At 37.8% G+C, this 13,299-nt stretch overlaps 1 protein-coding gene across 1 annotated transcript; it reads right to left on the bottom strand.

Annotated features, from left to right (window-relative positions):
- Nucleotides 1–1,577: 1,577 nt before the first annotated feature.
- LOC132095284 (WD repeat-containing protein 3-like) lies at nt 1,578–12,959 on the bottom strand. Its single transcript, XM_059500120.1, has 27 exons — nt 12,813–12,959; nt 11,849–12,035; nt 11,543–11,752; nt 11,342–11,460; nt 10,828–10,906; nt 10,493–10,588; nt 10,250–10,345; nt 10,033–10,134; nt 9,774–9,871; nt 9,589–9,690; nt 9,268–9,498; nt 9,087–9,180; nt 6,962–7,063; nt 6,710–6,795; nt 6,466–6,604; nt 5,455–5,511; nt 5,254–5,354; nt 4,904–5,015; nt 4,467–4,601; nt 4,034–4,084; nt 3,885–3,950; nt 3,706–3,798; nt 3,477–3,527; nt 2,525–2,568; nt 2,280–2,408; nt 2,032–2,125; nt 1,578–1,932 (listed from the first exon to the last, which is right to left on the bottom strand). The coding sequence occupies exons 2-27, from the start codon at nt 12,020–12,022 to the stop codon at nt 1,777–1,779; spliced, it is 2,817 nt and encodes a 938-aa protein (XP_059356103.1). The 5' UTR covers nt 12,023–12,035; nt 12,813–12,959; the 3' UTR covers nt 1,578–1,776.
- Between the last annotated feature and the right edge of the window lie 340 nt (nt 12,960–13,299).

Consider the following 13,299-nt stretch of genomic DNA (forward strand, 5'->3'; position numbering starts at 1 on the left):
TAAATCGAGAGACACATTCCTGTACATCGAAATAACTCAAAACAAAGTCACCCACTCATTTTACAGTATTTATTTTTATTAAGAAGTACGTGACACAATCACTGATGGCCAGTCAAAGTAATAAAGGCGGGGGATTATGTTTTGAGGTGAAAAGCGGCCAGTAGATCAGTAAATCTGCCCGATGACTCAAGCGTTGGCGGGAACATTTCATACACACTCTCGATGCTGTGCATGTTATGAGTGCTCTGTTATTGCTATGAAAAATATTAGCCACAATATAAAACAAAATTATTTCTGGACTCAACTGTATAGTTTTTGAAATTGGTTCAGACCAAGACCACCATTATTTTGTTCTGTTTACACCTAAAGCAGAAGGTTAAAAGGTTATAGGTTCATACATCTGAGAGAAGGCCTGATGTCTCCACACCAAACTGAATCAGTCATAATCAGTGGTAGCTATGTTTAAATTCATGTGCTTTTCCATAAAAACAGGGCTGTGTTTGATTAGTTTGCCCTGTTCGAGGGAGATTAACACAGAAAGTGTTCTCAGGCGTTTAACTTAAACCTTTTCTGAGGAATTTTTAATATTGGTAGTAGGTGTGACATTTATAGCTTTGAGACCCAGACCGGTCTCATAAAATGCTGCAAGCCTTTTTACGGCTTTATAAATACACACGTCATTTGCTTTTTTTCATTACCGTTAGATTGAACAGGTCTGAAAAGAGGTGTCTTGAGGGATCTGTTTCATTATTTCCAAGACACTGATGATTAGGATGTTAACACACAGCAGGAACGCGAGGTGTGAGAGGTGGGTGAGAATCACTGTTAAGACTGAGGAGCACTAACTAGGTGTGAAATATGTCGCTGAAATGAGCAGCATCAGTTTCCAGGTGGTGAATTATGAATCCCACGTACATATGGGCTTGTAACTGTAAATTTAATCCAGGTTATGAGCTCAGTAAAGTCAGTGTGGATCTCCCACCAGGTCACCACAGCTTCAGCCATACAGAAAGATTGAACTCATTTAATTATTTCATCCCTATTGAAAGCTTGTGTTTTTACAGGCTTGCAGCGAGATCGAGAATCTGTCTTGATGATTCACTTCATCTTTTCCACAGAATTAAGCATAACAGAAAACATATGGGCATTAATGTTGGATGATTGAGGTTAATCTGGGACACTGGGTAATGCGAATCTGATGCATAGATTTCTCTCTCTTTCACAATCAAATAAGTGCCAAAAATGTCCCAGATTACCCTTATTCATTTTTAACTTCTCTATTTCCAACCATTGCATTCACATAAGATAATGTCGTGATTTACTTGCGGTTCAATGCCAGGACATCATATTATGTGCATGAAATATTTCATTATAAAACAGCAATGTTTTTCCTTGGTGGTGCTGCTGCTTTACTTTTGCCAGTAGCAGCACTTGACAGGAAGCTTAAATTTGGTCCTTACATGAAAAAAAAAAAAAAAAAAAAAACTTAAACCAGTCTAGATTTACTTAACATGGTTTCATAAAATGTTTCTTTAAAAAAATAATAATAATAATGACAGTTTTTGCAGCTGATAATCTCCATTCAAACACACACTTTAATATTATAAAGAACAAAGCAGCTTCAGTAAGTGGATTTGTGGAGAAATGTACCTTTATGGACTTTAGACGGGTACAAATGACACATCAAGTTATAAAAACATCAGCATGATGCTTCTTCAGGATTGTAAAAGCACAATGCAATGGAGTCTGTTATAACAGTTGACAAGCACGTCAGTTTCATGTGATTGTAAGGACGGCTCTTTCACGTTTCTTTCTCTTTCTCTTTTTCTCTTCAAAGCGGTCTGTGGCATCAGCAAAGAACATAACGTCCTCTTTGCTCTCAATCTCGCGCTGCAGGAGCTGAAGACCAGCGCTGTTGAAACCCAGGACATCCTGAAAACACGAGTAGATGAGAACACACAGGCTTGCACAATCTGATCATATGAGAGGTGTGATCACGGTGGTTAAATCCATCCTGTTTCTAGAACTCACCCTGATCTCTCGCACTTTAGAGATTGTGTTGGTCCTTAACTCGTCAATGACTGACAGTAGCATTTGATTACTGGTGATCTGACCAAAATGAACTCTAGGAAAACGATAAATGATAGGACTGTTAGTCAGGAGCAAATCAATGAATCCCCTCAATGCTTATAAAAGCCTAATTTAATGACAAAATGGTCGAATGAACATAAATCAACATGAAAGTGTAATATGTTAAAGCAGTAGCTACAGATGAGTACCTGAGCAGGAAGAAGAGGCAGCGGCACACTAGCTCCACCTCCAGGCCCTGCTGTACAAAACCACCGAAGAGCTTCAGCAGATCCGGGACATACGGAAACGGCAGCACCAGAAGAGACACTTCCAGCTCACTGAAGAGAAAAACAGAGCTGAGCATCACACTGACCCATAAAACAAAACGGTACATAACAGATGGGAAAATGTACGAGTTTGAATGCTTTTGCCTGGGTTGAGGAAGAGCTCTTACCTGGACCGAACCTTCTTTATTACTTCTAGAACATATCGAGAAGGCTGCAGATACAATGGCAAGTGTTAGTAAATATTAATGATGAATCAGCTCTTTAGTGTAGTGTATTATTAATAAAAAAATCAGCCGATAGTAAAATTTCGTTAAGGTTGACAATCGATAATATTAAAATTCTCGCTGCAAGAATGTAGGCATTATAACATTTAAAAGCATTATTACATTATTAGTGGTTTTAAAAATTAACTTTAAGTCAGCATTAGATGAGAGTGAAGGTTAATTTAAATATAAAAATTGTGTATATATATAAATACACACAGTATATATTTTAAAAATGTATGTCTTTATATTCATATAATTTTAATTTATAAATACATTTAATACATAACATATTTTACTGAGATATTCACATGCATGTGTGTGCTATTTAAATATACATAATGAATATACACAGCACGCATACATATATTATGCAGACAAAAACCTTTATTTTGGATGTGATTAATCGTTTGACAGCACTAATAAAAATAAAGGAAATGAGCATTGACAAATAAACAGGTCACACTTTATTTTAAGATCCAATTCTCGCGATTAACAAACCATTAACAAAACTATTGCCTCAAACTCCTAATTTGATCATTATTAATAGTAAGGTAGCTGTTAACTTTAGATATGGGATAGGATTAGGGATGTAGAATATGCTGATGCAGAATATGTGCTTTATAAGTACTAGTAATCAGCTAATATGTTAATAATAGGCATGCTAATAAGCAACTATTTGATAGTGTAAATTGGTCCCTATATTGAATATAATTAACTATATAATCTGATATATCTTTAAAAATGATCTTATTTGGCCATTAACCAATATGGTGTTAATACACTGTGCACCCATAAAATATTTACCAAATATGACAACCAAACAAACCCGGTGCTAATATTAAAACACACTCACAGAGATATTTCCAAAAGCTACAAGGATGGGGTTCATCTTAGGGGGTGGTAACTGCAAAAAAAGAAAAACAAAGAAGCATCTAAGTAAAGCACCGACATCATTACATTTCAAAATCCATATTTTGTGAACTTTAAGCTCCAATTCTAAATATGTGCAGACTAAAAGAGAACTTCAATCAAATGTTGTGTTTCTCTCTTCATGGGCTTTAAGTGTCTAAAAAACGTCATACCTCCTTCCCTGCTGCTTTGCAAGCGGCACTGTGCTCCTCCAGCTTTTCACTTTCTTCTCTATAGAGCTCAACAGCCTCCATTATTCGCTCGGCCTATAGAAACAGAACACAAGTGCCATTTCTCCACTACTGAATATAAAGGAGAGGAGCTCTTCATCTGTACAGTTCAGCAGACTCACAGCTTTCACTGTCTCAATGGTCTTCTTCCCAGCAGGCTCTGCCTCTCCTTTAGTCTCTCCAGGGACCTGTGAGACATAAGGAAACACTGAGAACATACAGAGACATAAAGAGACACAACTGATCTCTAGGGTTTAAGAGAACCACGTACCACAGGTTCATCACCTTTAGCCAAAGACTCCTCAAATTCTGCTTCCCTTTCCTAGGAAAAACATTGAGACAAGTCAGAAAATGTATAGAGTAGATGTTTGTACTTTTAAATGATGATATACTTGGGTTTATTGGTAGAATAAATGAAAAAACCAATTATGTTTCTACTTTTCAACTCCAAAATGTTTTATATATAACCATGTAGTTAACTATTTTTTAATATTCTTGTGACCAATCATTTAAAAAAAGAAAGGGACTTTTTCTAATTCGTTTTTCATATTTGGTAGTTAGAATTGTTCTCTCTACTAAAGCATTAACCAGATATTAATTAAGTTGAAGATGACAGAGGTCTATCAGAGATGTAAATATAGATCTATAGATATGCATTTAATACCATCAAACCCATTTTTCTGCTGAAAAAACCAAGCACTCACCATCTCCTTCTCCTCCTCCAGGATGATGGGCTCCCTCGTTCTCTCCCACAGTCTGAGGGACTTATCATGAGACGAGGAGACGATGTGGTCTCCATTGGGGCTGATGGCCAGGCACCAGACCTCACGATGATGACCCTGAGGAACATCCAAGGGTCAAAGTTGAAAAACACAGTCAAGCCTATAAGAGGGTCTGCATTCTGCAATAATGCAACAGTTCCAATACATCTTTGTCTGAGATTACATTGATTAGGGCTTAAGCAAAAACAGACTACGGCTTACATAATGCAATCAGGCTTTGCTGCATGTTGACTGGGCTCTTATTATAACTCTAATCCTTTCAATATAACAGCTACTCCCACCTTAGCGACCTTTGGAAAACTCATTCCGGCTATGGAAAAATGCCTATTGAAATCTGTCCAACTATTAGAGAAGGTCACCTCCAATGTCTGGATGTGCTCAAACTTGTCAGCGTCCCACTGCTTGATCTTTCTGTCCTTTCCCGCAGTGAAGAACAGATGGGTTTTAGGGACAAACTGAAGAAACATGACACTAGAGAGGAAAGATAACAGGGAAAGAACAGTGGATGACAAATAATGACCATCTGGGCTGATGTAATCCAGCGAATGCAGCTCACAGGCGCTGGAGGGATGTCAACACCTGTAGACAGGTGACACTTGAGCGAACAATGAAATCACTATTCTTGTCATCAACCGGTATAACTTTCAATAACAATATAACTAAAAAACGTACAGGTAATGTGACAGAGAACAGCAGTGTTTTTAATCACCTGTCGTCATGTGCAAACATAGAGCGATGACAGTCTCCGAAGTCCAAACCCCAAATCTTCACATTTCTGTCTGCTGAGCCTGTGCCTATTAAAGCGCTGTCCTGCAGAACACGCACAGAAACCCACAAACAACATTGCAAAACAATTACGCCATTCGTCAGAATAACTTGCAGGATGTGTCGTGTCAGCCAGTGCACTCACATGTGAAATGTCCAGGCACAGAACAGGCAGCTTGTGTCCATACAGCGACAGGAAGAACTAGAGGAAATTGAGACAGAGGACAAATCTCTTATTATTCTGCACAGCTCTCATATCTGTCCTGTAAAGAACTGCTGTTTTTTTTGGGGTAGAGTTGGGCATTAGGCATGATGATGTCATATTACATGAGTGGTGGTTGGTTATTTATAATGTGCTGACATATTTCTGTGGCCCCATTTATAGTTTTTATAATATTTATTAAATATAAATGAAATCCAAAGTTCAATAGGGCACATTTTAAATATCTTTTTCCACAAGTATGAGAATACTGTGAATGGATTTGGGAATTGGGTAAGTAATTTTCTCTGAAGAAAAAAATAATAATACAAAAAAAATAATGACCATTTTAAACAATTATTTCACAATTATATAAAAAAGCTACGTAACATATTTAAAAGATTATATGATAGTTATAAATAAGAATTATTTCATCCATCCATCAGGCCTATTAAACATTCAAGACTTTTTCATTTCAGTAACATATATCATGCGAAGCACGAATACATGAACTGAAGATCTGTTAATACAAGTCTTCGAATAAAATTGCAATTAAACATCAAGCATATCGCATTTGTGCTGAGCAACATTTTTTCTTTATTGTTCGCACTTGATCAACTTGACACACTAACATGTGATTTATGAGTTCACAGCTCTGGAGATACATTTGAGACATATGTTATTCTTCGATAAAGAATAACGCTAGCTGTCGGTCTCAGCTAACATGGTCAGATCACCCATGATGGATGTTGATATAAACCGGGCCTGTCTGCATATACTGTCAGGATGTTTATTGGTGGTGAAATATGTCTCAGTAAATGTAATTTGAGTATAACAGTGGTCTTTTTGTTGGACACTGTTAACATCAATTTTTTATAAAGCACTGGATTTAACATGCAAGATGCTATGTGTTGTGAGGAAAGTATTGTAATGCTATATGCTGTGCTTGTGGTTTACCTTTAGCGTGTCTGTGTAAAAGATCTTGACCGTACAGTCGAGAAGAGAGACAGCCAGCAGTCTCTGGTCAGGACTGTAGCGCACACACAGCACGTCCTCATCTAACTGCAGGGTGCGTGTGTGCTTCACCGTCAGTCTCCTGTGGATTCCACAAAGCAATAATACATGAAAGCCAAGAAGAGGAAGAGAGATGGAGAAATCTGGATGAGAGAGCCGTGGTTTGTGATCACAGATAATAACTCACTTGTTCTTCCCAGAGTCCTGATCCTTTATGAGCTCAAATTCCCAGAATTTCACAGTCTTGTCAGCACCACCAGTTACAATCCCTCTCTGCGTTAATACACACACACAAATCAAAGTCAAATATGTTCACATACAGTAAAGCTAAAACTCTTGCTGACAGTTTACTGTCTGTCTTTGGAATAGGAAGTCACAGACTGGTGTTTTGTAGGGATGAGAAGCTCTTTGTCATTCAGCAGAGAGATCGATATTATACCTGGTCTGGAGAGAGACACATGGACCAAAGAGCTCCATCATGGGCATCAGTCGTCTCTAGAAGGCTTCCCGAGGCCAGGTCGAAAATCTGAATCTTCCCACTCTGACAAAAGAATAATGGAAAAAAAACATTTCATAGTAAAAGATATATGGACTTTAAGTTTTCAACACATACAGTTGTGGCCAAAAGTTTTGAGATTTACAAAAATATTAGTTTTCAAAAAGTTTGCTGCTAAACTGCTTTTAGATCTTTGTTTCAGTTGTTTCTGTGATGTACTGAAATATAATTACAAGCACTTCATACGTTTCAAAGGCTTTTATCGACAATTACATGACATTTATGCAAAGAGTCAGTATTTGCAGTGTTGGCCCTTCTTTTTCAGGACCTCTGCAATTCGACTGGGCATGCTCTCAATCAACTTCTGGGCCAAATCCTGACTGATAGCAACCCATTCCTTCATAATCACTTCTTGGAGTTTGTCAGAATTAGTGGGTTTTTGTTTGTCCACCCGCCTCTTGACGATTGACCACAAGTTCTCAATGGGATTAAGATCTGGGGAGTTTCCAGGCAATGGACCCAAAATTTCAACATTCTGGTCCCCGAGCCACTTAGTTATCACTTTTACCTTATGGCACGGTGCTCCATCGTGCTGGGAAATGCATTGTTCTTCACCAAACTGTTGTTGGATTGTTGGAAGAAGTTGCTGTTGGAGGGTGTTTTGGTACCATTCTTTATTCATGGCTGTGTTTTTGGGCAGAATTGTGAGTGAGCCCACTCCCATGGATGAGAAGCAACCCCACACATGAATGGTGTCAGGATGCTTTACTGTTGGCATGACACAGGACTGATGGTAGTGCTCACCTTTTCTTCTCCGGACAAGCCTTTTTCCAGATGCCCCAAACAATCGGAAAGGGGCTTCATCGGAGAATATGACTTTGCCCCAGTCCTCAGCAGTCCATTCACTATACTTTCTGCAGAAGATCAATCTGTCCCTGATGTTTTTTATGGAGAGAAGTGGCTTCTTTGCTGCCCTTCTTGACACCAGGCCATCTTCCAAAAGTCTTGGCCTCACTGTGCGTGCAGATGTGCTCACACATGCCTGCTGCCATTCCTGAGCAAGCTCTGCACTGGTGGCACTCCGATCCCGCAGCTGAATCCTCTTTAGGAGACGACGGCTGGACTTTCTTGAATGCCCTGAAGCCTTCTTTACAAGAATTGAACCTCTTTCCTTGAAGTTCTTGATAATCCTATAAATTGTTGATTTAGGTGCAATCTTAGTAGCCACAATATCCTTGCCTGTGAAGCCATTTTTATGCAACGCAATGATGGCTGCACGCATTTCTTTGCAGGTCACCATGGTTAACAATGGAAGAACAATGATTTCAAGCATCACCCTCCTTTTAACATGTCAAGTCTGCCATTCTAACCCAATCAGCCTGACATAATGATCTCCAGCCTTGTGCTCGTCAACATTCTCACCTGAGTTAACAAGACGATTACTGAAATGATCTCAGCAGGTCCTTTAAGATTAAGTTAATTTTCATGGCAAAGAAGGACTATGCAATTCATCTGATCACTCTTCATAACATTCTGCAGTATATGCAAATTGCTATTATAAAAACTTAAGCAGCAACTTTTTCAATTTCCAATATTTATGTAATTCTCAAAACTTTTGGCCACGACTGTAGTCTTTTAGGATCTTGATTAACATTCATGAAATGTCTCATTTAAATCTTATTCATGCATTTTCAAAGTTGGCGGTTACAAGACAGACCAGAACTAATGGCACTAATGTCAATTAAGGCCAGTGTGGCACAGTGTCTCTTTACATACCTAGTTTAGTTTGAATATCAGTACTAAAACAGAAAGGAAAAAATTACAAAAAACATTAAAAAAAATAAAAACTTTAAAAATTCAAGATATTAATACATACTACAATGTTAGTGCTCAAATAAAAATGGAAGATATGCACAAAAAGTGTTCCACACACTAATCTTGCATATGGCTTCTAAACATGGCTTCTTTTTTGTAATGCTGTTATGCAGGTTTGTAATAAAGTTAAGATATGAAGTTGAAGAATGAATTGATTAATTAATTGACGACTGAGAAGTGAATAGATATATACCTTTGTTCCTAAGATAATCTGTCTGTCTCCAGGAACAAATAATGAGCAGAGAGCATATTCACATCCCATGGTACGAATGACCTGCAAGGTGGACCTGACAAAAGAAGACACTTCTGGTTAAGGACTCAAAATCTATGAACTCACGCAAACAAACTGAAACATTTGTCATCATCACACTCACCTGTTCCACACTTTGACGGTCTCTCCAGAGGCGGAGAGGATGGCTATGTTATCTGAGCTGAAGGCCAGCGTTCTGACATCTGTGCGATGACCGCTCAGTGTGAGGCGAGAGGTTTTAGTGCCAGTAGGATTCTTCTCTGTAGTCTTCAATGTGTATGTCTCCACTGTGTTATTCTGCAGAAGAAGAGCAAGCTTCATCTCTCCGTTAGGAACCACAAGGCAGTCCATCGATCTGTTGATGGAAAAAAAACATTACCATCAATACTTTATACCAGTAACATACACAAGTGGACTATAACTGCATGCAGAAGTACTCTCTGACCTGATCTTGGATGATGCCTTTATGTTTGCCAGCTTTTGGATCTCATCACTCAACTTTCTCTCCACTACAGGTCCAGGTCCATCCTCTTCTCCTTCTTGCAACCTGCAAAACATTTAACAGTTCGTCAGAATATCAGAAAAGCTTAGAGTACGAACTTCACATTTCAAAACAGAGGTCTCACACACTTTGCTTTTTTCTTGGCTTTCTTTAGTTTTCTGTCCATTTTTTTCTGAACCTCCTCCTCAGAAAGTACAGTAAAGACTTCAAGCGTAGCATCCAGACCCTGTTAAAAGATTGAAAAAAAACCAAACATTTTTTATTGCATAGCTACCTTTAATTAGGTACTTCTCAACATTACCGACCAAGCTAATAAGAGTGAAACCCTTTTTCAGAAGTATCCTATTTTTTGCAAAACACTAGTATACAAAACAGAAACATACTTACATGGCATGCTAGCACTTTAGCTTTAGCATCTGTGACCAAGGATACAACCCTGTCTCTGGCTTCCCTCAGAACAGTACCAGCTTTCTTACAGCTGAGAATTCGCTGTGGACAGAAATCTTTGATGAACATTTAAAGGAAACCCTAAGTGAAGTGTATTGCATTAAATATATTGATTGAATGAACGGTGCACTGGGGAGAATACTGGAAGAAACATTACTTCTTCTGGCTCTTCGTCAAGTCCTTCCTCATCTTCCTCCTCGTTCTCAAGAAGAGTTCTGGCTTTCTTTTGCTGTGGCTCCCCCACTTCCTTACCCTGTGAAGAAACTTTAATGTAATTCTGAATATATGGAATCAGTTTTACTTCTCTATAGAGAGTTCAAGTATCACATTCAAGACTGTACTGGAACGTAATTCAGCCAACAAAGTAACCATTTGGCACAGCATGAGTGATATGCCTTACCTCCTCAATGTACTGAATGTCCCAGGCTCTGAGCTCACTGTCAGCAGACCCTGTAAGCAACCTACTCTCCTGGTTCAACATGACCATCCCCCATACCTACAGAGATTGGTTACACTGTATTAGAACACTATAATAGATATTTGGATAGTCATAGGTATGATTTTTCTTTAAGATACCAAATGCCTCCTAACCTCAGGTCATTTACAGTAAACTCCCTAATCATTTACAGTACACTGATTTATGTGGACATACCAAAGAAGCAAGAGAATGCATTTAAATGGTTGTGTTGTATATTTCAGAAAGATCAAGTCTCAACAGTGTATGAACCTGTTTACCTCAGTGCGATGCCCCACCATGGTCTTGAAACAATGCTGTGTGTCCAAGTCCCACCACTTTACAAAACTGTCCTTGGAACTGAGGAAACATACATAAAATAAATACGGTAAATAAAATGAAATGTTCACAAAAACGACAAACTATTTTGGTTCCCCTCACTCAAATCCTTTAAATTTAACAGTATTTAGTGCAGAACAGCAGTAATGAAAAATATGTTCATAGTGAACAATGTTTATTATAAATATTTACATATGAGCCTAAACACATGTATTTAAACTGAAACTGAAATCACTGGCAAGTGGGGAAATTGACCTCATGTACCTCTCACTTATGGCCAAAATACAAATATTTCGTGTTTTTGATGTGAATTTTATTTTTAATGTCACAGCACATTTTTAAGATGATGAAAAAGCAACTTATATAATGGTAAATGATGTGTGTAAATGTATATAATATAATATTAGTATTTTTAATTGTTAAATTTGTTCCAATAAAATATAATGACTGATTTACCTTGTGATCAGCAAGTTTTTGCTCTCCAAAAACAAAATCTGTGTGATTGCATCTTTGTGTCCTTTGAGTCTGTACAGACCACACTCATTGATGATATCCCACACAATCACATCTGTGTCCTGAAATACAACAAAAATGATTTTATTTTGTAGAATTGAAAAAAAAGAAGAAAAACTGTCGTAAAACAAACTGTAGTCTTACTCTGGAGCCGGTGACAAGACGAGCGCCGAGTGCATCATATCTAATCACTGAGACAGCGGATTTGTGTCCACTGAAGAAGATGTTGCTTTCACTGTTGAGCAGGTTAAAGATGCGCACGCCTCCATCCTCATAACCCACCGCTATGTGAACACCATCAGGAGACGGACACAGGTATGTTACCTCATGCTTTTTACCTTCAAGTATAAGAACCTGAGAAATGAAAGGGTTGAGTTCAACGTATATGACTTTATATAAACTGATAAGTAAATGTACTAATCAATCTTCTTAACCATTTAAAGCAAGCACCTTTTCAGCTTTGCGGACATCCCATATGAACACATGCTCACAGGCTCCCACAGCAACATATCGACCCTTTTCACCTCCCCTGAGTGTCACAAACGCGATATTGGCTTTCTGACTGCCGATCACTCCAAATACAGCACTCGAAACATAGCGCAGGTACTGCTTAGTTAAACCCATGGCAAGCCAGAGGCTGTAGACACACACACACACACACACAACATTAAGGGAGTACGGTAAGATGTGTTGCTCGTTTAATCTAAAAAAAACTGTGTACAATTTGTCATGTGAGCACATATTTAGAAAAGACCAATCATACTGTACAAAGCTGCATATCAAAGTAAATTCTACATGGCATAAAATTAGCTTTGTCAAAGCAAATGCATTTGCAGATGGAAATTGGCTAGTAGCTAAAGCATCTTTTTAATTATGAGATTATTTTTTATGCATGATCCCTTAAAATGAATACATAAAAAAAAACTGAATTATTGGTGAACAGCTAATGTAAGAGTAATACTAAGATTGTTGGAAAATATAATCATAATACATATAGAGACTGTATTGGCCAAAATAGATGCTAAGTAACTACATGTTTCATTTTATTTTATATATATTTTATTATTATTTTATTCTGTATCAACATGTTCACACCAAATCTGTGGTTGTGACGTTGTTTAATTGTGTTTAGTTATTCGACTGCTACAAATGACTCTCACGTTAGTTACCTTTCAAATCTATGATTGCTAAGTCTATCGTAAAGTTATATGAATAAAACAGTCGGTCGTTCAGTTCATAAAATGAAAATGAGCAACTGCATGTTACTCCCAGCACCACGCTTTGAGGTCCATGCGACCGTGTACACAGAAACGTGAACCACATGCAGTCCGTTTAATCTCATTTAAAGAGCAAGATATATGCAGATAACAAAGTTCAAAATAAGCCACTGCGTATAGAAAATGTAGTTACATACTTTGTCGATTAGATGTATATTGTATATGCAGTCCTTTATGAAATGATTGCCTCTGTGGATGTGGAGAACTTCTACATGCTTTCAGTCGCATATATGACATCAAGTAAAGACAAAAGTGGTAGATTACCGAGCAGAACTACGATGTTACTTCACGATTTTTTTATTTTTATAGACATCTGGATCATTCTAAAATATTGTTTGGAATGCTTCCTCATTATTCACACTGCTTTATGCTTTATGCGTTTTATTTATCTCCTCTTCTTATGAATTATGTGTATCCTATCGATTACTTCGGTCTGCGATTGTGAAATCATGTTGTTGTCCATCATGATGCGTATCAGTGTGCTTATAATTAAAACTTTATTTAATCTGTTTATTCATTATACTTTATTATGTTTTTTTTAATTTAGCGACGACACTAGAACGTCGATTAAGATATGTGCGTTTTCTACACGGATCGATAACATAGCCACTGCCCCCACTGCGT

Source organism: Carassius carassius, chromosome 19 (genome assembly GCF_963082965.1).
Source record: "Carassius carassius chromosome 19, fCarCar2.1, whole genome shotgun sequence".
NCBI classification, from domain to species: domain Eukaryota; kingdom Metazoa; phylum Chordata; class Actinopteri; order Cypriniformes; family Cyprinidae; genus Carassius; species Carassius carassius.

What these genes read in the sequence shown, in the direction of transcription:
- LOC132095284 (XM_059500120.1), bottom strand. Translation starts at nt 12,022, where the DNA reads ATGGGTTTAACTAAGCAGTACCTGCGCTATGTTTCGAGTGCTGTATTT. An exon ending in CTAAAGGTGATGAACCTGTG is followed by an intron (nt 3,951 to 4,033) that starts GTACGTGGTTCT and finishes TATGTCTCACAG; the next exon opens with GTCCCTGGAGAGACTAAAGG. An exon ending in TGCCTCTTCTTCCTGCTCAG is followed by an intron (nt 2,126 to 2,279) that starts GTACTCATCTGT and finishes TCGTTTTCCTAG; the next exon opens with AGTTCATTTTGGTCAGATCA.